The following is a 26874-nucleotide window of genomic DNA, read 5'->3' as shown; positions in this document are numbered from 1 at the left end:
TCAAGATGGACTCTTATATTTAGCTTAACACTTGACAGAGGCTGCTGTAAACCCAAAGTCCTCAACTTGTTTAGAATCACGCTGTGGTAATGTCAGGCACGAACAGGTGGCTGCACAGGTTAAAAATACATTCGTACGTCTAGTGGTTGTGGCTGCTTTTAGTGGGAGGAGCAATGGAGCAATACAACACTGGGAGGTGGAGTGACTCAGTTAAATTAACAGCCTTTTAGTTTAGTTGCCATGGTTGCCTTGTGACAGCATACACCTTGGAAATGTCACATTCTCTCTTTCGTCGCCCGCTCATATTCTGAGGAACATTGCCACTTGGAAACTGATATCATCGTTTCCGTCTGCAGGCGTGTGGGGGTGTGTATGCGAGTGTGTATATCCCACTAAGCAGGCTGTGGTAGTAACAAAAGGTTAAACACTTTCTCTTGGAAGATTTATGTTTCAGGAGTGTGCCAATTTCAGGACGTTCCCTTGACAAGCACTCAGCGTATGGCACTGAATGATGTTCAGAGGTGAAACACAGGCCAACCCGGGCCAAAACCAGACTTACACAGTTGGCAGCTGGTATGCGACGGCCGACTCTGAATGAAGCTCCAATTGAGCTAATGCACAGCAAGAGTCCAGCGCTTTAATACACACTTGAACAAAACCACACACCTTTTCCTCCCAGCTCTGTCATAGCAGAGCTCACACATCTGTTTTTTACCCACACAGCAATTTTCTATGATTACAGAGGCTGCTGCTGCTCCTCCACCTCCGTCAGCAACTATATGGGGTTGAGAGACAAGGTATAAATCTGCAGCCAATCGACTGAAAGTGAATTGTGGCCTCTGCCAAGTTACAGCTGGGCACACAAAGGCCATATTTCATCTGTATCAGTAGTGAGAGAAAGGGAGTGAGTGTGGATGAGAAATATTAGGGAGATGAATATGAGAAAACTCTTGGAAAAGAAATTTTATCATATTTTACATTTTGGTGACATCGGTTAGTCTGACATTTTATTTTCAGAATGACTGGATCAGGTACTTAAAAGTTACCAGATTACATTTAAAACCTCCTCTGTCTTTTGTAGCTCAGTAATTAGTTCCTAAAGCTTGTAGTTATGTTATTTGAAATAACAGGTTGTGGTTGTATTTTTTCTTGTCTGTAATGACAATATTATTTTGGTGTTGCATAGTTGATAGTAACCACACCCAAACATTAAGTAACAGCTGTCCATTGGGTTGCTGTGTTTACAAACCGAGACATTGCTTACACCCAACACTGGATGAAAAGTATTCAACCTGGACTTAAAAAAAAAATTAAGTGTAAGATTAAGATTTTATGTCTTAAAGTTTATTATCGGGTTTAGTTTTCTGAACAAAGACATTCTAAAAAATGTAATTTAATGTGTTTGCAGTGAAGAGCTGTAAATGTAGGTAGTTCGTCATATTGCTGGCTCTCGCATTACAGCTTTGATGTGTGAAAAACCATCTTGAAAAATGCAGAATCAAAAGCAGGAAAACATTATCAGGCGTTTTAGACCGAACACTTCCTGAGTGCCTTAAGCAAGCTTTGTTTGCGTCACACCTTCTCCCTGAATTCAGATTAGGAGCTTTCTCCTCTATTGGGTTGTTGAACAATACATGCTCAAATAGGCAACCACACAGAAACACTTTAGACAAGCAAACAAGAGTTTGTTCGCAAAACCTTGTGCTGCAGCTGCATAAAAGGGTGTCTTTTTTTATGCCGTCTTAGAGTCCTTTGGCTGATTAAACGGTTCCCATTGCCAGAGTTGTTCAATGTGATTCCCAAAGCTTCAGCAGAGTCTGCCACGGTAACAGAAACAAAGGTGTTGCAGCAGTCAAGCAGTTCAGACTTGGCAGCAAAGAACAGCACCAACAGTAAGACACCGAATCCAAGTAATAACAGGAATCTGTTATCTCCTAACTTGAAATTACTGATATTGTCTTTGCCTCTAACATTTATGCAGTTTAGTGTTGATAATTAGAGATTTAAAAGGTGAAATAGAATAAAAAGAATATTTTGACTTTCATATTTGGTATTTCTATGTGGGGTCTGTGTTGATCTAGAAATTCTCCATCACAATAACCTGTAGCTGTAAAGCACAAGCTGCAAGAGAAACCGTCCTTCATGTCATGCAAAATAAAAATCAACCCTTTTCCAGACAAACAAAATTAGACTCCTAAAATTAAATCAGCCAAGCCATTTTACAGGTTTATTACATAAATAGATGATATTTCTGGATTAGAGGCCTGTTTGTTGTAAGACAACAGCTTGTGTTAGCCTAATCAAGCATAACGTGTTTGGCTGCTTGTTTAAAAACGACAGAAGAATGAAGAGGTTGATTTATCCTCTCAATATCTCATGAGTCCAGGTATTTATAACATTTACACTGGCCTGTTTCTACACCACTTATTCATACATAATCTCTGGTATGTGGATTCATGTCAACCATCACTCTTCACAAAGATTGCAGTTTGACTTTGTCTGCTAACAACTGATGGTCTATAATGACAGAAAAGCCCACTGTGAGGCAAGGAAAAGAATGAAATAGAAAGATTTAAATGAGAAAGTATGACTTGATTCAGATGCAAACAACTCTCATAAACCATGTCTTTTCTGGATTATAGCATCGGTATCTGTAGAAAATCATCTCTTGTAATATAAAATAAAGATGCCTCGCTGTTTGCACTGTAAGGACTTTTTGATCGTGCTCCCTGAAATGCATGGTAACAGTTATTACAGTAAATTGATTCAGCTGAAAGGTCTGATACACTTTTATTTTGGCTATTTCTGTTCAACTCTTTCTGTCTGTCTCCATTCTTTAGTTTTAGTTTCTTATTATTGTCTAATAAAAGCTGATTACCAAGTCAGATTTTATTAAAAACTGTTAAATACTTGCCAAGACTTAAGCAAACTTGTTTGGTTGTGTGAATACAATATTAAAGGAATACAACTATTTAAGTTAAAAGCCTACAGGATTCTAGAAACCCTGTAGAAAGTAAATAAATTAAACCAACATAAACTTTCAAACCATCTCCATGTACTAGTAAAGCTCAACAGTTTGTGGCCAAGTTTGTAGCTTTCACGCTGAAAAAAAATCCCCCAAACCAAGCTTGATTTGAATAGATTTAAATGTGCAACGGAGTCCAAGCTGCTCCTGTCGCTGTTGATTATAAATTTGCATGGCAGAGACAGAACTGATCTGTGAGCAAAGCCCTACATTACCAGTCAATGTCATCCTGTGCGGGGTTGTTTCCTCTTTGCTTTATTGTCCTTCTGCGGCTGTTGTCTTGCAGTTTCAGCCAGCTAATATTATGAATACAGGAGTAGTTGTAAATAATAACTTAAATTACTGGAGCTGTTAAATTTTTCCTGAACAAGTCTCACTCTAATCCTTATCTGATAGTTCAACTTGTCTTCAAGCTATGTCTCAAGGCATGATGCAAAGCACATGCAGATGTATTGTAAATATAGGGATCTGTGTGATCTGCAGCTCAGAAATGGAGAAGGATTTCCAGGTTTGTGTGTGAATGCTGGGTCTGGCAACCCGTTCAGAGTGTACCGCTCTCTCACTGAGTGAATTACACAACCGTAACTGGAAAAGTGTTTACTGAAGACTCTGACATGTTTGATGCGTTTCTTGGTCTTCATGATTTTGTTTACTGTTTTCTTACAAACTCTGAGTCCTTCTCTGGATTTATACTAGGATTAAATTACTCATTTGTGGTTAGTCAGTTGCACTGGATTTCATCTAGTGCTGCTAAAACGAATGTGGCTGATAAGATTTCATATTACACATTTAAGATCTTTATTTGAAAGCCATGTTTCATATCACTTTCACTTGATGGTAAAATGAGAAAGTTCAAAGCAGTGTGCACTTTTGTAAGGCACTGCACTTTCTGCATTCATTGTAAGTTCCTGGTATTGATCTGTCAAAACAAAAACAGCAAAAGTAGGGGTGCAAAGATTTATCGGTGCCAATTTCCTTAATTTTGAGAGGTCAGTGATCGGCCGATTTTTACATATGTAGCCGATCTTATCCACCGATCTTATCCACCAATCGTATCCACCAATGTTATCAACCTCGGCGAAGATCTAAAAATCAACCACTGTACTTTTCTTTTCTCCCAAGGGAGAGGTTTGACTGACAAACCGGCCCACCAGGTCATGTCTGCACATTTACAGAGGCTCTTTAATAGTCACCCCATTGTTGCCATTTTAGCAACTTGCTTGATATATTGAGCAACATTTCAGACAAAAAGCTGGTATCTGCCAAATCAGAATCGGTAAGTTAGGTTTTTTTAAAAAGATTGGTAAACGCCGATCTGCCAAAGAACTTGTAAGCAAAGATCCTTTGGTCATGACTAACTTTAAGTTCAGTAAATTTCAGTTTCTCCAATAATTACTTTTGGTTTTTATTGTGATGAGACACACGGATGAAATAAAGAAGGGCTATAAGACGTAAACTAACAACTCTTAGACATTTATAATTTTGGTTTTCTGCTATAAAATCTTGGAATGGCAACAACATTAGTAAATATTGTAATATTAGTTGTGATATGTCTATTTTCTTATTTTTTCTCTCTCTTTCTCATCTGGCCATCCATCACTCTGTAGCCTTTATCAGTTTGGGCAATGTCATTTGTTCACTGTAAGCATCTGCTGCTGTGAGACAGTCTGACTTTCAACATATAGCATTAAGATACAACTTTATGATACTTGGACTATATTAGCCAACTATTATTGCACTCCAAACAGTCCTGTCCAACATGATTATTGCACACACTGACATTGTGATGGTGGTATGTTTGAAATATATTGTGCAGCCCTACGTCTTGATGCATCTAGCTAAAAGATACAATAATCCTGTAAGGTTTAATTGTTCAATTGTTCTCCTTCTCCTCCTATCTACTTAAAGCAATAACCAAGCCCAGTTGCTATGACAATCCAACAGCTTGTTTTTCGTAACACCCCCTCCCGGCAAGGACTTTACTGCCATCCCTGCTCCAAACCAGGTGGCTGCTTTCCTCTTAGAGCCCTTTCAAATTAAAGCATTCAGTGGAAGGTTTTAAAGCCTAGATCAAACTTCCATTCTCTTTTATCTGATGCTTTGATGGAAACCTTTAATGGCTTCTGTTGCTCATCAGCTTGTTTTTGTGTTAATGTGGCTCTTAAAACTTAAAAAGAAACTTTAAATGTGTATCCTGCTCATTTTTCAATGAAAACAAGTATCAATGTTCTTTCTCTTTTTCTTCACGGGTTTTAAACTAAGCAGAGAAACAAATGTTCCCCGTTTTGTTACGCAATTTGGTTTTCCTTTGTTGTAATTGAAACTATGCAGTGTGGACCACACTTCCGTCTCAGTAATTAATTTCTTCCATTCTTTTTTTCTCAGTTTTTCATCTGCGCTGTCACAGGGAAAAAGATGAAAAATTGAATTGAAGTAGTATTGTCGTCAGAACCTTATACTTTAAATTATCCACACTTCTTCTGCAGGAAGCCTTAGGGAAATTCATCATTAATGTTACTACTGTTTCTTACCAGTATAAATAATTTTGCTGCTTTCGTCTTTGTAGTATAGGAAGGATCTAATAAAGAAGAAACCCAATTTTTAGGAGCGTTTAGAAGCAACAGTAATGCATGTAAAATTTCAGAGTTTCTATAAATGGTATTACACATTAATCTGGGCGCATCTTCAGATAAATCAAGTGTCAGTATGAGTCTGTCCACCTGGCTAAATATTACATTAGCATGAAAAATCCAAGTTCACAACACTTTGAATTTATTAGCCATCAAAACAGTCCTTTGCAAAATGAATATTCCACACACTGACATTGCTATGATGATATTTTTGTGATTCATGAGCTGCTTCTGTGTTTCATCTTCATTTATCTTTTTGTCTGATCACATGCTTAAATGACTTTTGGGAACAGCATTTGACCAGAGGAGTGAATGTGAGTGTTGTGACCCACAAGCTATTTCTGATGGGTTCTTGAACATAGTAAAATCATCAGATGGATGGATATTCTTCTTTGCTTGAAAATAATCTAGATATCCCAGTTCCTCCCAAAGAATAATTCCCATCTTTCTCTTGTGGGGATGGAAAATGAGCTTTTGGTCAGTTTAGTTTATCGACATAGTTCAAACAGTTTTATTTTTTAAGACTCTTTTCTATGGACCTCATCAAAGTCTAGGAGACAAAAATTCAGAAGCTCTACTAGCGGGTTCCATGGTTTAGTAAATCAAAAACATAGATTTGCAATAATTTTGTGTAGATTCACAGTAGATGTTTTGTTTAACGAGAGTAAACCAATCATAGGTGTCCGATCTACGTACGTGCTTTAGATCTGTTTATGCTTAAACACTCCAGATGTAAATGGTTGCATTATCCTCGCAGTTTGCCACTAAGCGCTGCAGGAGTCTGCTAATGGCCAATCCTTTTAAATCAGGTGGATTCAAGCAGTGAAACATCTAACAGAGGATAATCAGTGGCAGGAATTGCTTAACACATTATAGGGAATGTTTGCAACTGACTTTAATAGTCTGTATAGTCTGTGTCCTGTAGCATGACCAAAATCCCATAAAAGTCTTAAATTGGAAACTACAATTTTGTGTAATTTTGTTCTGATTAAATTGAAGATGCTTTTTCTGTAAATCATTAGTAAATCTGTAAATTGTTGGGGATTTACAATAATTTCCTTGTTTGTTTTGGAGTTAAGATGGGGGAAAAAAATTCCAAATTAATTAAACTTGAGCAATAGGCAATCTGATATTAAATAGAGTAACTATTGGATAGAATAAGTAATAGTTCCAAATAAGTGAGCAGCATTTTTGCATTAAGAAACAAATTTGTCTGACCTCTATTTTTATTTTTACTTCTAAAGGTCTGGTGGTTTTCAGTTAGGAAACTGCTTCCTTCCTTAATGACAAAATGTCCCTTTTGTTGATTTACAAGGGACGGCATAAATCTTATTATATGAGCAAAATGAGACTGATAAAGTGTCTTATTAGTCAACATGAAGATTTCATTAAGTTCAAAAGCTTCATCCGGAAAATGAAAAAGTCTCAAATAATTTTAGATGAACATGTTTTGCCTTTCTGAGTTTCACTTTATTCTCGCTGTCCTATTTGTCGTGCAGATGATCACACTGCATTGATTCGTTGCCCTTGGTGCTATTGTTGTTTAGTCTCTTTGCCTTTCTCTTTTCTAATGTTTTCCACTCTTAACCAATGTGTAAGGCATGCTTTTCCACATTCGTTGCAAGGCCTCAGTGAATTCATTCTGCTGGAGGCATCAGTACAATTGATGGCTTGCACTCAAGTCCCAATTTGTTAATAAGGCAATTACAGGCTTTTTGCTTTTGAACAATCTTTAGGGCTTCCTGCACATAAAGGAATGACCAATTGCTCTAATGAGTAACAAGGAAAAGAGGTTTTAACTGCATTGCAAAGTCCTAGAGTGATCAATTGGATTGCTAGAACGGAAAACCACAGATAACAAATGGTGCCATAATGTCCTCTCGCTATACACATCTGCTGTTTCCATTTGAAGAAAAATTCAATAAAATCATATACATGCAGTTTCTCATTTTTAAATGCTAAATAACATACCAGAATCCTCTTTGTGGCATTTAATGCCACAGAGGAATATAGCATCTACAAATCTTGATATATTACCAAATTTATTGAAAATTATTAAATGTGCTTTAACAGTTTTACAGTAGTAGGCTTTATACTAAAGTATGTCGAAGTCATACATAATTTCGCAGAAGTAATCTAAGCCCTTGAACTTTTTCACATTTTGTCATGTTACACTTCAAACTTCAGTGAATTTTATTTGGGATTTTATGTCATTTACCAACACAACATGGTGAGCAATTGTGAAGTGATAGGAAAACAAATCAAGGTTTAATTTTATCTCTACAAATAAGAATGTAAAAGTGTTGTATGCAAATAGCTTTCCCTTTAAATTGAATACAGATTGACTTATGAAACCTGTTGCACATAACTGTATTTATACATTGCACCGTAGGGTTGGACTGTCAGAAAATGTGCAAACGTTCTTACTTATGCCTGCTCTGTAAGATTTGACATTTCAGTTCAGTGTTGGTTGACATAATATTTTTTTCTGTCAGTACGCTGTTGTCCATCTGTATATTTTTTTTTTTCTTTTGGATGCCCCTTTTGCTACCATGGCTCCATTTCCGCTTGAGCAGCTAAGTGGGTCACAAATGTGGGTCACTTGTCTTCACTCCTCACTAAAGTCAATTCAATTTGGTGAACTGATATGAAGGTATCAAATTTAAACAGCTTTGAGGTGCTCAGGGGCAAGACGAAAGGCACAGCAGACTGCCACACTTAAAATACCAGCTCCTCCCTGAGAGCGTTCCTCGACAGATGCATAACAGGAGGAAGAGGAACAACACCTGCCCCCTTATAGCAGTGACAGAGAAGGATTTGTACAAACCCATTTTTTATTTGGACAAACCCAGCAAAAAAAGAAAGGGCCATTAAAACCTTTCAAACAGATTTTCACTTTATAACCACAATATGGTTTTCTAATGATTACTCTGTATGCATCAGAGGTTTCTTTCTCCTATGAATCCGATGACAAACACACATAATTATCTGTGGTTTCTTTGACAGGAAAACAAATAAACTTTATCCGGCTTCCGAGTGGCGGTAAGCTGACTATGAAGCACGACCGCTACATCAGAACCTTAAGCAATTTTAAAATAATTTGATCTGCTGACTAAAGCAGCCGTCTTTGCCGTCCGTGGCGTGTATATCCTGTCATGCCAGATGGTCTGCTGCTCTACCACACTTTGTTGAATGACTTTCAAGAGATTTTTGGCAGGTTAGTTTAACCATCTGTTCATCACTAACTCAGCAGCCGCTTGGCAAAATCACAGTCCTGTCAACATCAGCCATAAGAGGTAGGGTAAATTTGAAGAAAGCATCCAATGTCATTCCCTTTTTCTTTTAATAAGTTAATATATCCAATTTTCTTATAGGTGTCCTTGACCATGTCTATTTAGTGGTTAGAGTAATTCTAAAATAAGAACCTTAGCTTCCTGAACCGAAGGAACATTGGCAAGATTCTCCCTCATATAATTTCAGTAGTCTTGTCAGAATCCATCTTCTTTAATACATTGTTATAAAAGGCTATATTTCTACTAGAACTGTAAATAATCTCTTTCACAACAAGCATGAGTTTTGATTACTGACTGGGTGTCCATATATGCACAGTATATACATTTGTATGAAACGTACCATGTTACATTACATTAGCAACAATACAATTAATTGTTGTAAAAGCTATTAGGTTATGTTATACACTTTAGATTTAGCTTTTTATGTATGTTCTGTTGTTTTTCCTCTGTCTTGCTGTCTTAAACATAGACAGACCTCTATCAGAAACAGTACAACACTACGACATTTCTGGTGCTGGAAGAAATGTCTTACTTTTTTCACTGAGTCAATGTGCTATCTTCTGCTCTCTGTCTTTATCCTTCCAGCAGTGTGGTGCTGATTTAAAAAAGAGAAAAGGCAAGTGCAAGGAGAAAGGAAGGATCAGAAGAAAAATATTTAAGAGTCGCAGAGAGAGAGAGAGAGAAAGACAGACAGATTTGCCTGTAGAAAGAAAATAATAATGCTTTTTTTTTTTTAGCAGCCTGCTTTTGTCCTGACTTCAAAGGCCCTGTAGTTTGCACTTAAAACACATCTAAATGAGGTTAAGTGTAGGATGAGAGCCAGCACTGTACTGTGTATGCCACCGGCTGTGGTTGTCATAGGATTGGAGCAGAGCAACACATTGACACATTGCTCACTTTCAGCTTATAGAGAGACTATATATGTGGTAGAATTACAAATATCTGGAAATTTTCATTTGTTTGTGATCTTTTACTGTGGAGAGTAAAATATTTAGGGATAGGAAGAAAGTGTGTAGTAGATGCCACCAGGATCTTCTGTTTTTTATTAATGAAAAAACAAAGTAGAAACTTCTTCAGCACTTATGAATGAAACGGCATACATGAGCACCTACTGTGTTTGTATCTGATCTGTTATTCAATTACTCTGATTGATTTTCTCTGGGGACTTTGTGCATGTATTTTCAGCTTATACATTCCTGCATATGTCACCCACTATGCAACTGGGGAGGGGGGGATGTCAGATGTTTGTTCCACTGCAGCAGATAAGAGCGTTCCCCGTTGTGCCTGGAGGATGCCAAGGAGATGAGGAGCAGAATTAAACGATGCACTGGAGACTGATGGAGGGAGATGGAGGGAGAAATCGTGTGTGTGTTATCTAAACTGCCATCTGCAGACTAGAAAGTTGCTGTTAAGATGTGAGAAGACAGGAAGGAGAGAAAATGAGAAGAAACTAAGTAGGTACGTATCCATGAAGAGCAAAGGGGGGACCAAATGAGGAAGAGATGCAAATGTTCAAAGACAGTAGAAGCAGAAATGGGACAAGCAATATGATGGAAGCCATGGAAGGAGGAGGAAGCCAAAATCCAGCTAGAATCATAACAAAGGCTGGGCAGGAGAGAACAGCAAGCGATGATGGGCAGATGAATCAAACGGCTTTGCTTTCTTTGTCATCCCACTCTCGATACCAGTTTTATCTGTCAGAAGAGCACAATCCATCCTGCATACCTCAATACACTCCATCCGTCATTGCGCATACAAGTGTGTGTCCAAGATTTGATTGGTAAGTAAGGAAAAGTGTGACCAGAGTGAGCCCAGGAGCCGCTCACATCATCGCTCAGTCTTCAGGTGTTTCCAGTGACTGAGCACTGAGGACACTGCAGATTAATGATAGAGATAAGGTGGTGTGTGTATGTGTGCAGTTCAAGCAGGTGCCTGCATACCTACTGAGGTGAATGTGTGTGTGAAAGCGGGAATTTGTACTCTTATGTATGGAACAAAGATTCCTGCAGCCTTTATCTTTGCGCTGGTTTGTTTTGTGGAGCATGTTGGCTGCTGATAGCCATTATCAGCTGTGGCCATGCTCTTGTTTTGTTCAACCTCTCTGTTATTTCTACCATTCCTCTTTCAGTCCCTCCTCTCCAGGTTTTCTCATTTTGGTCTTCATTTCTTCTGACCCCTAATCTCTTTGTCCTGTCCCCATCTGTCTTAAGAAAGTAAAAGCTCAAACTGATTAGCAAAGTCAAGCAAAGCTACCTTTCCATGCCATATTTTCTACCTAAGTCTTTTTATCTGCACTGAACCACATCATAGAACGGCGACATTGAATCTACATTTATATGCAAGTCTCATAACAATTAGACCGTAATGGAACTGAGTTGCTGCAATTCCACCAAGATAAATTTTCTAATAACCTCATTATTTCTGCTGTCGGTAAATGGAGATTCTCTTGCTGATGAAGTGAATAAGTGGCATAGCAGTGTGCACTGCCTTTGTTTCCCACTAACAACTAGTGTGCTGCTGTTAAATTATAGGATATGATGTGACAGTAAAAACAATGGAGATGTGGTGAAAAAACCTTTTAATATTTTTAAAAATCTGTTCTGAGGAATATTAATGCATGAAAAATGCCTGAAATGTGGTTTGTTAGAGTCTGAGGGAGTGAAAGAACAATCTACACTACATACATTTTTATTCTTCTCCCTGTCTAAATTGATTTGAAAGTAACTATATGGTACACTACATTTAAAAACAAAAGACTCAAATCAAACAAAAGTATTCATACTCCTTGAACATTTGGCCTCAAAGGTTTAGCGAATTCACAGCCACACAGCATCATGAAGACCAAATAAGACAAAAGACTGAATGGGGATGCAGTACTTTAAACCAGAGTTTGGTTACAGAACATTTCCCAAGCCATCCTCAGAACATCATGCAAAGCACGGTTCAATCAATTGTCCAACAGAGAAAGAATACAGCACAATTTAAACCTTCCTAGTTACGGCCATCCATCTAAAACAGGGGTGTCAAATTCCAGTCTTCAAGGGCCGGTCTCCTGCAGTTTTTAGATGTGCCACAGGTACAAAACGCTGGAATGAAATGGCTTAATTACCTCCTCCTTGTGCGGAACAGTTCTCTGAGCCTTGCTAATGACCTAATTATTCTATTTAGGTGTGGTGCAGCAGAGGTACATCTAAAAGTTGCAGGGCAGTGGCCCTCCAGGACTGGAGTTTGACACCTGTGATCTAAACTAACTATGGTGGCTCCCACATCCCATCTCCACAGCTGAGATGGGACAACTATACAACCGAGAAGTCTAACCTTTAAGAAAGAGTGGCAAGAAGAAAGCCATTGTTGAATGAAATCCTTAATATGTGGAAGACAGAGACAGAACAAACTTTTGGATGGAGGTGTTCTTGCGAGATAAGACCAAAATCAAACTTTTATGTCACTGCGTTGTGGAAAACAAACGCTCCATAGCACAATGAACACGTTATTCCCATGTGAATGCATTTTGGTAGCTGCATCATGCTGTGGGGATGCTTTTCTGTGGGAACTGCACTGGAAAATGGATGTATCTGGAAGACGCCGCAAAAGACTCGAGACCTATATCCAAGGTTTTCCTTCCAACAGGACAATAACCATACGCACACAACCACAGCTACAATGAAATGATTTACATCAAAGCATTTATGGGCGTTAGAATGGCCCAGTCAAAGTACAGACCTGATTTTTATAGAGAAGCCTTACAAATTCCTCTTCAAATACTCTCTATGTAATTTTGACTGAGTTTGAGCTGTTTCTGGCTTTTCAGTGTTAAACATTTTAAACCATGTACCATTTCACAATGATGAATGACGTGATGATCTGTGACATTAAATTTTGTTAAATTACATTAGTGTCAGGTTCAAACAACCTAAAACATTCAAACACCACACAAATAGGAGAAAGACAAGAGAGTTTTAGATTTACTTGCGGCAAGGAGAACGGACAGGAGTGTGCTTCAGTTACAATCTCCCGCCGTTCTAAGGCACGTTCTGCCAAACCCTTTCTTTTTATTTCCTTAGGGCGGTCCCTAGTTACATAGCTTATTCGGTTATCTTGAGTTAATTACAAAGCGTTGCCATTTCTTCTTTTCTGTTATCTTGAGTTAATTATGTAGCGTTGCTGCTTCTTCTGTTCTTCTTCTGTTGAGTCACAGACCCATCGCACCTCTGGGCTGATGTAGTGCAGAGTGCAAAGTGCAGAGTTCAGTTCCTGTTTGTTTCCTTCTATAGCTACATTGCAGAAACTGATGAACTCACAGAACAATGGGGGCTGTTGCACAATTCACACAGCAAACATAAGAAACATATACTAAATATTTCTAACAATTAGGGTTGTAAGACTGCTAAATTGTCATTGGCTTCTTCTTCCCCCTCCATTCATATTAGTCAAATATTATCATTGCATTCATGGGATTGCTCTTGTACTCTCCACACTTTTGAGTTCATGCACTGTGCCTATATCAGATAATGCCCAAATGTAGTAACAGTGACGATTGATTGATTGAGCTTGTGATTTGCTGGAAAAAAATAATAAAACGTTCAAGTGGTATGAATACTTTTGTTAGCACTTCCATTTAAATTAGCTGATAATGATCTTCACGAATGTCTATTTCTGATAAGAAGCCATTTCCAATTACTTCAGAATCATAAACTAATGAAAACAAGAATCAGGATGATTATTAAGCTGCATAACTGTTTCTAGGTTGAAATGGTTCAAGTTAAATGAAGTGACCCTGACAGATCTGAGAGAGACAGTAAAAGCTTTTTAAATTGTCAAGATATTTTGAAAATGAGCCACAGTGTTCCTTTTTGATTAAATTACTTTAGCATTTTATACACAAAACAGTCACCATTAAAGGGACATTGATAACTCCCACAAGTCCTTGCAGCTACAATATTTAGAACAATGCTGACTTATTTTCATACAGTCAAGTTAGTAGCTATCATTTTAGGTGAAATGTCACCTTAATATTAAGAAACAAAAAGTGTGATGTAAAAGCTAAACCTTAAATTGAAAATCCTTACAAGGAAAGATAGACTTTTGATTGTAGAACTATAAATAGAAGCAGGTAAAAGGCATATTTATGTTAAAGGCACATTGCTCTTGATCATTGACTGTGCTTAAGGTTGCTTAAGATTATGCGAGTTCTGTTTTCTTTTAATAAGACAGTAGCAGCTGCCTTTCCCACCTCTTTAAATGTCACAGAATCAGTGGAGGCAGATAAAACTGGCTTGTGATGTCTCACTGCTTTCTGAGTTTGTCGGACACCATTACACATGTACATAGTCTGAATACAGCACATATTCCCTACCTGAAAATAAAAAGCAGTACATGCTTATTTTATTTTATTTTATTTTTTTCAAAAGTCAGGAAACCAAAACCTGATTCAAAATACAGGAAATTTAAAGTAAACAAGATAAGTGCTCTTTGGCCTGTGTTACTCAAGCACATCAGGTGAGGAGGTATGTAACTTTATCACTGACAGGTTGTTGGAGTTGCTCTATACCAGCATTTCTCAAAGTCAGGACTTTGGTCTGGGTCCGCTCTAAACAGCATGTCAATCCAAACCCAGCTGATGGTGCAGAAACCCAGCTGAATCGTGGAATTTGACATAAAAATGCTGAAACATTACAACAGCTTTGTGACACAGAGTTAACCGCGTGTTGGTTACCTGAGCAAAGAACAACGTCCAGAAACTTTTAAGACATAAAAGGACAAGGGAAAATAAAACCCTCATACTTGTTATTGCTGTTTGCAAATTATAAGAGATTTATTAAACAACTGTGGATCACGTTACAAGTTCAAGTTTATATCTAGAAAGTTTGTGTTTTATGAGAATAACCTTTTTCATTCCTTTCATATAAAACTTTTCTGCTGTTATTTTTATAACAAAATCCTTAAGGTTAAGTGATGGGTGTTTTTGGGAGCTTTACAAAATTATTAAATTCCCAATAAATTGGGCTTAGGTTTTAAACCATCCATCCATTGTCTTTGCCACTTTTATGTGCAGAAGGCATTGGAGTTTACTTTGTAATGCATGGAATTATTGAAGATAAAAATAAAATTTACTAAATAATATGTTCTATTTAAAGAAAAATATATTTACAACTCATGTAATCTGTTCTTAACTTGTTTATTTCTTGGTTTACCTCAGTTGTTTGGGCTTTCTGCTCTTTAAGTTCAATTTATTTATTTATGTTGTTTTTTGTAAAGCAAGACACTTTTATATGTTGAGGGATGAAAATTAATTAAGGTGGTGAATTTTAAGTTCAAATTTCTTTGAAAGTTAAGAGTTCTTTGCATTTTCCTGTCAGAAATATGAGCAGCTGTGAGTCACAACTAAACAACTCAGGCAAGCATCATTTGCTTTGCTTGTGAGTTGTAAACAAATATAATAAAAAGATTTGCTCATCCCCAGGGTTCTGGACTTTTAGCCTTACCCAGAAATCACATTTTGATCTCTGACCATAAAGTTTGCAAACCCCACTTCTATAGGAACCTATGAGTGGTGTAGCAGAGAGGATGCAACTCTTAAACAAGTTCAAGTACAACTCTCCATGAACCACTTTCCCTCATAACAGGATGTTTCCAGGCAGTTGAGTGTCAGTGGAGGACCACTTACAGAGACGGGCAAAGCACCTGCACAGCTTTAGTGCCTTTTGTTATATAGAAGTAATAGCTATGTTTATGATAACTGGGTCACTTCCATGGCAAGGATTTTTGACCCTTTGACTAAGAAGCTGTGAAAAGAATCTATATTGAAATATGGTTGCAGGATATATTCTTGCCTGTATAACGCAGTCCCTGTTTGAATAATTCATTTACAAGTTATTATGTTCCTCGCCATACTATGAGGGCATTAAGGGTCCTCTTTATGTTGTACCAGTTTGCATAAAGTAGTTAGTGCATTTATTTAATTCAAGACATGAACATTCATCAGATGATGGAAAATATCATGTTAGAATTAGAAATACAATTAAAGCGATGCACATTGATTTGCTATGTTTTGATATCGGCCAGTGTAACAGCTGTGTGTACTGTTGAGCTCCCTGACTCTGGAGCAGACATCTAACCCTTTATTTTCTGTATATATTTTCACCTTTGCCTTCCTCCTGCCCTTGCTGCATTTGCGTCTCGTCTGTTTCTTTTCTCAGCAGAGCTTTAGATCCCAGTTCAGCACATTCTGAACCTGCCGGCTGTCAAGCTTGCTGTTGGCAAATGAGCAAGCTGACCTGTAGATGTCATTCTCCCTACTTTTCTGGGATAATTCTCTAAATCTTAGACTTTCACCCCATGTTTTCTTGACGTTTTCTACCCTTTCCTGTACCATCATTTCATGCACTCACCACTTGTACCAGTAGAGCTGTGAACAATTTTATCTTCAAAGGGCTGATAAATCTTCTGTCATCCAACTATCAAGCTTGCATGACCACTGTATATTGTCAGACAATATTTATTTAAAGCAATCGATTGTAGTTTTTACATGGAGACAAATAAATTACACCAAATTCTTTAGATTCAGTTAGTTTTTCAGAAAAAATAATAACAAATAATGAATACTTTTGACAAGGTCAAAATCTTTAGTTTAAGCTCAAATATCAACATACACCCTCACTGCTGCTTGGTTCAATACTCTTCAACAAATTGCCTGTTTTGATCTAATTATATTTGACTATTTGATAACTTTTGCCATCAATAATGGTAGAGCTAAATTAAATTGAGCTACAGGTTCAGTTTTTCGGCATAGATCCGAAATATCTGTTATCATTGAGCATGGGGGCCATTTTAGAATCTTTATTTTATCCAGAATTATTCATTAGACAATAAATTTGTATGTTTTTGGGATCCTTGCTCCAGTAGATAATCAGTAGACAAGTTCAGACAATCTAGTTATTGAATTGAAGAGACTTTGGAAAATTTGGAGGTAGTCAATTTATTATTTCACTCACTGCCCAATTCACCAGCACCATTGGCAGTAAATCAGTTCTGTAGCATTATGCTGCCACCACCGTGCTTGATAAATGGTACAGTGGGCCAGCATCCTCTCATTGTGGTTAAATAGCTTAATTTTCCTCCCTCCTTTCTCAACAGTGCAACAGCTTGTCCATGGAGAGAGCTGAAACTTTTAGTCAAGATTTAATCTGTCAATCCTAGAGCCAGGGTTTGTTCTGTGCATAGTACCCTCTCGGTTCATAATGTTGTACAGTAAAGTGAGACAGCTTGACATCCATTTCCTTTCATTGAAGAGGGACAACTATGGTTACTTGCTTGGACACACTTGGGTGTTTCAGCATGAGAATGCTCTTATATGCACATCAACACTGTCTTTGGAATAGATAATTTAATAACAATAAGTTTCTGAAATAGCGCTGACCATAACCCTTCTTAAAAGCTTTGTCTATGCCAGAAAACCAACCAATTTAATGAGCTTGGCAAGTTCTAACGAGAAGAGTACTAAAAAAGATTAAGTGTGAGTCATGCCTGGCTTGTGTTAATGACTACAAAGTGTATGTGGTTTCACTGTAATTTGTGTGTGCATATTTTAGCCTAAAATTTTAATTTTGTGTGCGTTAAAGATCCATATCTGTCCATTAATTTGTTCCTTCCTGGAAGACAAAAATGCAGTATTTAAAGTTAAAATGACATTCATGCCGATGAAGAGAAAACGTACACAAAGAGTTTGAATAGAAGAAACATTCTGGCTCAAAACGGGTCAGTGAAAACGGTCTTGCCACTTGTTGTGTGTTTCATTTTAGGAGGAAGCTTGTTGCAAATGGTGCGTACCGCTGCAGACACAAACAGGCATAGAAAACAGCGCCTAAGGCCAGTGCAGGTTAAGCATGTTCATTAATTTCTGTTGTTTCTCTCCCCACTGGCCTTGCTTCGCTTCCTGGACGTGCCGTGGTTCTTAATAGGCTTTTGGACTGTGCTCACAGTTTTTGTTACACACAGAAAGGCCCAGAGAGCTGAAAGGAAATCAGAGACCATGCCACAGAGGGAGAGTGATGAATAGAGATGACTTCAATGAAAAGATAAAGAACATATGTCCAAGAAACTGAGAAAAAAAAAATCATCTCAGAGAAGCAAAGATTGAACATGTTTGAAAAACGGCTTTAATTAACCTACTACAAAGTCAAGTAAAAAGATTCAGTTTTTAATGGCATCAGTGAGAGTTCACAACCTTAATAAAAAATCTGAGCTTGATATCCTGGAAATAGCGCAAAGAATATAATTGTGGTCACCTACACAACATGCTTGTAACCCATACAGGCTGTTTACCTTTGTTTGAAGTCAACTTTAGAGGCTAACAGATGACGTTTAACCAGATTAAAGTTATGTTAACTCTACAGGGCTAGAAAGCACAAAAAAGAACTCTATCAGCAAGGTACTTCCTGAAGTTCCACGGTTGCACCAAGACCCCCTGTGGAGCTTCATCTCTCTAAAGAGACTTCAAAGGCAGGCCCAGTGTAGGTGTTAACCTTTGACTCAAAGGCTCTTTCTGGTCAAACGGGGACAGATTAATTGATGCTAAATGTGAGCTTGTACATCACAGCATTCTGAATTCATCATCTTAAATATCTGCATCTAAAATGGGCCAAATGGAAACTTTTCCTTTGAAACCTTGTTGCCTCTGTATGTCTATTATGCAGATAAAAGAAATAATAATTCGCAGTTATTCAGTATTATTTCAGGGTTTATTATATTTGGGATATTGTAATAAGAAAAAGGATTGAATGACGTTTGTTATCCCTGCAACTATTTGTGTCTTTCATATCTTCCAGGCACTTTCATATGTGAATAAGATAGAAACATGAAATTATGCGCTGAGGACTCGCACTATATATGCATCTGCAGATAAGGAAGTATGGTCAGGTGCAATTTTCCACCCACCTCACACAGTTGATCAGATAAACATGTTGTGGCTTGAAATAGAGTCAGACCCCCCTCCATTGGTTCTTGTCTCCTCAGATAATGCTAAGGGAACTCATGGTTGACTCCGGTTAATTTTCCACCTCATGTCCTGGTTTCCTTTTGGAGAAATGGAAGCTATGATAATTCAGACTGATTTTGGAAGTGGTTACTGAAGGAAGGTACACACTGCAGTCTGGGCAGTTGCACTTTGGGTATTTTCAGTGCCAGAAAAAATGCCAACAAATTTAGAGTGTGAGTGAATAGATAGATCAATGTTGCATTAAAAGAAATATTAAAAATTTTTCTAGGTTGTTTGTCCAGGCTTCTTTCAAAGCTTGGTAGCTAATTTATGGAGGGATAGTCTTCAAGCTAAAATTAAAGCTCGAGTTCATTCAAAACTATTGTCCAGCATCCAAATGCAACAAATTGTGCTCCAATGTTGCTAAGGACCAAAATTAAAACAAGTGGTGGTCTAAAGTAGACATGTTTGGCTCCTATAACCAGTGTCAGAAAATTGCAATTGCAAGCTGGAAAGCACCATCCCAATTACAAATCTTATTAATGTGTACATAATATGTTTAAACCAAGTCAAAAGAGAATTTTGTTGAATATTAAAAATGTATGTGAACTTCAGACTTTAAAGAAAGCCCAAAATGTATCTCCCTCTCTATTTTGGCATTAGAACAGGAAAGATTTAGTCTTATTTGAGGTGAGAAAATGGGAAAAATGTTTTTTATTAGTACATTGCATTAAAATATGCAATTTAGTTATATGTGGGGTCAATGTTGAAATGAAAAATGGAACTCTGACTTGTGTCGTCAGCTAAAAATGTATTGGGGAAAAAAAAGTTGTATAGATCAAACAAAAGACACTGCTTCCCAACGAAAAGCCACCTGTTGAGAAAGTTATTTTTAAATAATATGGAAGTTATTTAACTCTTAACTGCTGCAGTGGACCAGGGTTTGTTTCTTTAACAAGCTGGGTGAGAAGGCTCCTTAAGGAACCCTGGAAGATGACAAAGCGAGTCTTCAGAGGGCTCAAGATGGGACCATGAGTGACCGTTTTTAATTTCATGTTATGGTTTATGTTTAAAGCTGACTTCATTAAGGTTCGAGTGCAAACAACCACTCGCACAGCTGAGTCCAACCAAGCTGTTGCTACATCAAAGCCTCATGCAGCAGCTGAGCATTGTTTGTTTAAAATATTTTGCATTTTAAACAAAATATTTTAATATTTATCTATCTATATTTCTGCATAGTTAACGGGAATATTTATTGCAAGTCATTGTATTTGCCCTTGGGAGTGTTTACAGAACTTGGGAAGCTTATTCTATTGTTGTTTTATGCAACTTATTTGCTGAGCAGTGTCTGTCTTCACTGAATTCCTGTCATATGTCCTAGGATTTTGAAGCTATGTGATTAATACAACTGCCTGCTTCACTTATGCATGCACACACGCCTACACACCCACGCCCACACACACCATGCACAGGTGGTTGGTGAATTTGAGGAGGGTTCCTCAAATGATTTCAGCCATGCAACCATAGTATCATTAATACATATAACATTTTCCTTTTACTCTAAAACAAACCTTTAAAAATCCATATTTAAAGTATAAATCTGTTTTCTGATACTTTTCAGGATACAGACCTGCTGGATATTACGTACATAAAAGATGCCAGAAATGGAAAGTGCACTAAAACACCAAAGGTAAGATAAATGATTTCTGTTGTTTACCATGTCTATGTATTTTTGTTTTGCACTAAACTATTAAATAAAGCCAGAAAAATAATTGACACCCCAAAAAACCTGTGTGAAAAGTCTTCAAAATCAACCAATCCTTCAGTGTGGTAAGATAAGAAACTAAGTAAGAAAGTTTTAGAAAAATCAAGCAGTTTGAACTTATCTATTGAGATGTAATTGTTTTTCTATTTTGAAGGACAAAATAGGAAAGACAAGTGAAAATGCCATTTTATTAGTGTAGGAAAATAGGTACCGACTTAAACTTCTAATATAGAGCATTAATTAAAAACTTGAAAACAATTAAATCTTTAAAAAAACAAAGGTACATGAAAACTTCAATTTATCTTGCCAGTGAGTAGGTCTCCAAAGCTCACCCTTACAAACTACAGCAAAAAATGGCATCTTCAAGTTGCACAGTCGCCATAACAACCACGTCTTTTAAGACTTTTGCAGACTTCTTTATTAGGGCTGCAAATGTTACAGAGATGATGGTGTAGATTAAAGCTTTTTTCCAATGTCTCCATGAGAAACCACATTGTTAACATGGTGTGCTGGTGTTTTGGATGCCATTAATGTTGGTTATTTTTGCAGAGAAAATGAATTTTGCGTGTAGGTGTCAGTCTGACCATGAATCACACACTGTCTGCGTCTATCTAGCAAGGAGTTATAATAAGATGAGACTCAAATAGGTACAAGCGGATGTAATAACTGATATTTAACAAGGAGCTCCTGGTTTAAATCAGGAAATAGTGCTACTCTGCTGGTGGTGGTGTTGAAATAAAACTAAAGATTTTAACTTCCTGGAGTGCATAAAGAAAAAAATAAATACATTTTGAATCTTCCTGCTATGTCCATAGCTTTGTGTGTAGATGGTAAGTACAATTGGTAAATAAACTTATACAAACCCATTTTGTAGAGGCACAGCATGACAATTTACAACACTTAATCCCCACCACCCAAAAAATTAAGTTGCAGAAAGCTTTTGGATGTTGTATTTATAGGTTGAGACTGGATGGCAGCAACAGCTTTATAAGGTTGACTTTGCATAAAAGTGAGGTGAGTGGAGGTTGATCGGAAAGCACTTTGTGTAAGGGAAGTTTGAGGGAATGAGAAGATTCATGCATTTCTAAACAGCTTACGGAGAGATATTGCAAGAGAGAAGGCACGACCATGTGACATATTTCATTGTCAAAGCATTGGAAATCCATTACTCGGAGATGAAGCAGTTGTGAACCCTGGGCATTGAAATGCGAGCACCGATGAGACAGTGTCTCAGGAGTTCTTGAGAGGAGAAGGAGGAAGGAGGAAGAAAAAGGGGACTTCTGAGGACATTGTTGAAGATGAAGGCAATTTCAAAGAGTCAAAGCAAAGGCTGAAAGATTTTTCCTTTGGGTGCCAGCTCAGCAGAAGGCTATAGGAAGGATTATAGGAATGAAGGACGGACACAGAAAGATTATGAGGTCAAAAACAGATGTGAGTGAGACTCATACGGCACACTTTCATGTTTTTTTTTTAAACGTCTCCTTCACACTTCTTAAAAATCATGTTAAAATGAAGGCTGTGAGAGAATTACTGGAGAGACGGATCCCCTTACACATTTTCCTTTTGAAGTGGGTCCTATTAGTTATGTAATATTACACACTAGAAAAGTGAAACAGTGAAATTTAAGACACTAGAAGATGCACAAATATCACAGTAACTTCAGATATTTTGAAGGTAAGCTTAACTTATTCCAATTTCTGCTTTTTTTCAAGATTGTGATTTCTCTAGAAGACCTAGAATCAACACTTCCAGTAGATACAGAGGCACAATAAATTCTTTTCACTCTTCTTCCAACAATATCTTACCCTAATATTCTCACTGGTTGTCACATAGGCGCATATCATCCAACTTTGCTGAACTTCACACTTGTATTGCAAGAGTAACAAGTACCGTAAAAGAATGAGTCTCCTTCTTAACATCATTATCAATTCCATGCTACAGCTTTTAGCTTTCATCAGAGACACACTAATGAGGACTACAGATCTTCAGTCAGTCATTTGGAAACAGATCTGGAACAGATTTGTTTGGCAGTGGAGGAGCACGGACAATGTTTATCTTCACATGACTTTCCCTTCAACAACCTATCAGTTTCTCGGCCACAGGCCTAAACCAGGGACTTGACAGAGTCATATGATTATTCAGTTTTTTAGTTAACAGACCAAAGACATCATCATCATGCCAGACCATAGAAGTGGGGCCTTACATCAGATCTGACTTGTTGAAGATTACGAAAGGACTGACACAACGAGGTCTTGGCCTTAGGTTACTCTCACTTAATTTTTTTCCTTTCCCATAGGATTGGATGATAAGGACTTTTTAAAATTTCGCTGAACTGATGGAGTTTTTTGATTTGGTCACAATGGCTAACTCGGCTGCCTTCCCCAGTGGTTCAGCCAAGAACTAGAATTACCAAAGTACAGTGTTCCTGTGTTCAAGACTAGACATTTAAATTTTTGGCAAAAAGCACATGTTTTCAGCGACACTTAGTGTAGAAGTAGAGCAGCCGCCCCATATATGTAAGGCCATTACTCACCAACACAGGATTCGATTCCCTATGATAGGGCCTTTGCTACTTGTCTCTCTCCTTCTCTCTTTGCCTATTTATTTCTTTTCTTCTGCAAATAGAAGCCACTAGTGTCAGAAAAAGCACAAATATAGATATAGGCATAGATATTTAAAAATATGGTTGAAAAACAAAAACATTGTATCTCATTTATATCACATGTAGCGCTCTAACTTCAAAAGATGAAATTGCAACAGTTAAAAGGAAAATCAAATTTTTTTCTGTAGCAAGTCAGTTTGACATAAACTGTCCTGGTGTCCAAAGTGTCATTTAGGAAAAAAAGATAGAGACTCCATTTTCCAGTTTGGACCCTCTTACATTTTTCTTTTTTCTCTTTATTTTTAACCATATGGCAAAGATTACAAATTGTTGATTTACCGAATTTATTCTTGAGCTGAATAAAAATCATATTATAGAGTATCTCTAATTATTCACATTTGCCAACCTAACACTTTCCTGATTTGTCAAATATCCCAAATATTAAATTACAAAGCAGCAAAAATAGATAGAAAGAAACAGAAAATTATCATCCATTCCTTCTAATAAAAGCAGATATTAGGCATAGAAAAGACTGCTGAAATAAATTTAAAAAATAGACAAATTAGAAACTAAGAGACTGGAGGGTTTTTTTTTCCTGCTCTGTTGTCACCATCTGCTTCTCTCTGATTTCACTTAGGAGCTGCTGTAGCAGCATTCATTTATTTATGCAAATTACAGAAAAGGACCACACTCACTGGAGCGAGATGAGAGGTTTGACTTATGATGGCATGTCGACAGAAACCTTCAGAAGTGCTTTTATTGTGCTTCTCAAGGGTCCTGTGTCTCAGCTGAATGCTGCCAGACTTGGGCACCATTATTACCAACAGATGAACCTGAAATGAGCTCCACATAAAAAGGCTTGCTTTGTTTACATCTTTTAAATTGATCTTCTGTCTTCTAGAGCTTCTTCTCTAGAGGCTCAAGTCATCATGTATTATTTTTGAGCAACATCTGAATTTCCTGTCTGAGCACCGTCGCGCTTTGGGATGCACAAGTGTGTTCACTGGCTTGTCGCAGTGTGTGAAAATCTCGTCTGACCTCACATGAACTCCTGCCACCCTGCCCACTGGCTGCTTCGGCTCCGTTGTGATTCATGTGTTTGCTACATAAAGACAGACAAACAGCGCAAACACATTCCATGGCAGGAAATGCTCGCTATTATTCCCACTCCCATTATGCTTCCAGAAGCACATCCTACACAGGGAGCAGAAATATGTGGGCTGGGGAAAATAATAAATTGGGAGAAAATTGGAATTCTTTGTTTAACAAAGCAGTGGCTGTGGCTGCTAATTAGCATCTGTCCTCCTTCTGTCTTCATTAAGGCTGATTAAAAAGCCAGTTTCAAAAAGAGTGGAGCATTATGTTTGATAGCTTCCTAAATAAGTCACACATGCTTACGTTGGATGATCAAAGCACAGCATCACCCATCATTAATTTCATGTAGACACAAACAGTTGACAGAAAACATTCCAAAATATGTTAAAAATTTGGTTTGGGATTTTACATTTTTATGACATGAAAATCTTAATTAAGCACTTTTCTGTCAACTAGTTACACTCTCACTAAAGTAGCTAATTAAAGAATTTTGTATTAGCACCTCTATTCCGGCAGCTTTTAACAGTGTGTTGATTTTAATGCCAGAAATAGAAACCTTTAGCATTGATCTTAGAAAAGCTGTTGCATCTCCTCAGTATTTTAAAAATAATGTCAGGCCATAATGTTAAAGTCATGGTGAGAACTCAGAAAAGTCTGCAAATACCCGAGAGGTTATGTGATGTTACATTAAATCAACAAATTAGTCTGTCCCTGCACAACATGTTCCCTTCTCTTGAGCACTAACCATAAAGTACATCTCCAAGCTTTTATGAACGTCTTACTTTACAGCTAGCTTAGCTCTGCTATATTAGTGTGGTATTTTACACATGTGTGAAGGTATTGTTACCTTTCTGCTTTCAGGAGATGTTCTGCTACATGAATTGGGGATTAAATGACAATAAACATTTCAATATTCTGGGTACAGCAGTTCTTTAGCTTTATTTATGCTAATTGCATGGGGGCATAGGACTAATACTTTACCTCCAAGGTTTAAGGTCAGTAAAAGCTCTGCAGTAGTAGGAAGTACCCTCTTAGCATTACTGGTAAAATACATTGACAGGTCAGATTTTCACTCCACTTAATGCAGCCAAATATAAAAACTGGTTAGCGTAAAGTCGAATCTTTCTAGAAATTAAGTTCTGGTGAAGAAATGTGGAACACATAAGGGTGAAAAGTACTTTCTTTGAAGAAAAACTTAAAAACATCAAAAGTCCTTGAGAACAAACATGTAGCTGAAATTTCCAAATCAAAATGAGTAATGCCATTCTTTATTCCTTTTTAAAGATACATTTCATGCCATGCAGGAAAGTCTCCTCCTCTAATAAGCTGTTAGTTTCCTTCGTCTCTGACTGTGAGGTGAGAGAAAGTAGCTGCTACCTTTGTTGCAGTCTAACCTTACAACAGCAAGGGTTGCTTCTTAACACAGAGCAGCTTGTGTGTCCCTGAGAATGTAACAGGATCTGGGAGAGGCCAGCAAGTCTTTATCACTCCTGCTCTGCATGGCCAGCCAACTGAAGCTCAATCCACCACAGCAACAAGTACCAGGGAGTTTATTGAAAATACAAAAAGCTTCTGTCAGGTTTGCAGCTAAGAGTCTAGCAGGCCTATTCATTTCGCATCCAAAGCAGCGGTTTTATCAAATGTTTGAATAGTGATAAAAACATACTCGCAGTAACCATGCAACAGTGAAATGGCATTGTCCTGGCATTCCTTTTTGGACTCTCGACCTCTCAGAGAGCCGTGTTTTGCAACAAGATCAAATAATTATTTTCCTTTTCATGTTCAAGAACGACCACGTAAATGCTTTTAATCTCTTTGTTTCATGTTTTTAAAATGCACAAAGCTCTCTGTGTGTCTGTTTATTCTATCATCTAATCTGTCCAGTGTGTATTGACCGGGAAGAGGGTCACAGCATGAGCCTCAGCTGCAACAATCACAGCCTCTCATATTCATTGATTTAAAGAGTGGGCAGGTCCTCTGTGTGACCCTGGACAAGACCACACTGTAAAAAAATTTTAACTGCATGAAAATGTGTGAAAACACGAGCGTTGTTGTGTAGTTGATCGGGAAAGGGGAGATATGCTTTGCAACAGCCTGTCATAAAAAGAAAAAAATTATGCTTTTTCTCCTTTTGCTATAAAATTTTGCCTGTGCTGCTGATGCCAAATTATACAATATGATGGATTTTTACCAAATCCATTAGGGCCATATTACAGACCAGCCACTCAGATGATGATTGATTTACTGCTCTCTGTGTCTGTGCATGTGTGTAAAGCTATCTGGTGACAGTGTCATTTTCAGTATATGCCAAAAATGTAATGTAATGTGTAGCACTGATATAAATGTAAACCTTCCCACTGTCACATCTAGCAGTTCAGTTCATGGTCTCATTCGCACAGCAGACAAACAGTTATATAAGATAAATAAATGCAGTTCTGATCCATTCTACCGGCAGTGATGAGGTTATCTTTATATTTTCATTTGTATT

At 37.5% G+C, this 26874-nt stretch overlaps 1 protein-coding gene across 1 annotated transcript in view; it reads left to right on the top strand.

Annotated features, from left to right (window-relative positions):
• Nucleotides 1-26874, top strand: part of plcb1l (phospholipase C beta 1-like) — a 117308-nt gene that overhangs the window by 11711 nt on the left and 78723 nt on the right. The window contains exon 3 of the mRNA XM_032584381.1: nucleotides 20546-20614. Within this exon, the coding sequence (XP_032440272.1) occupies nucleotides 20546-20614 (69 nt within the window). The remainder of the gene's footprint in view (nucleotides 1-20545; nucleotides 20615-26874) is intronic.

The sequence above is a fragment of the Xiphophorus hellerii genome, chromosome 15 (assembly GCF_003331165.1).
Source record: "Xiphophorus hellerii strain 12219 chromosome 15, Xiphophorus_hellerii-4.1, whole genome shotgun sequence".
Classification (NCBI taxonomy): Eukaryota; Metazoa; Chordata; class Actinopteri; order Cyprinodontiformes; family Poeciliidae; genus Xiphophorus; species Xiphophorus hellerii.
This window is presented reverse-complemented; position numbering and strand designations above follow the sequence as displayed.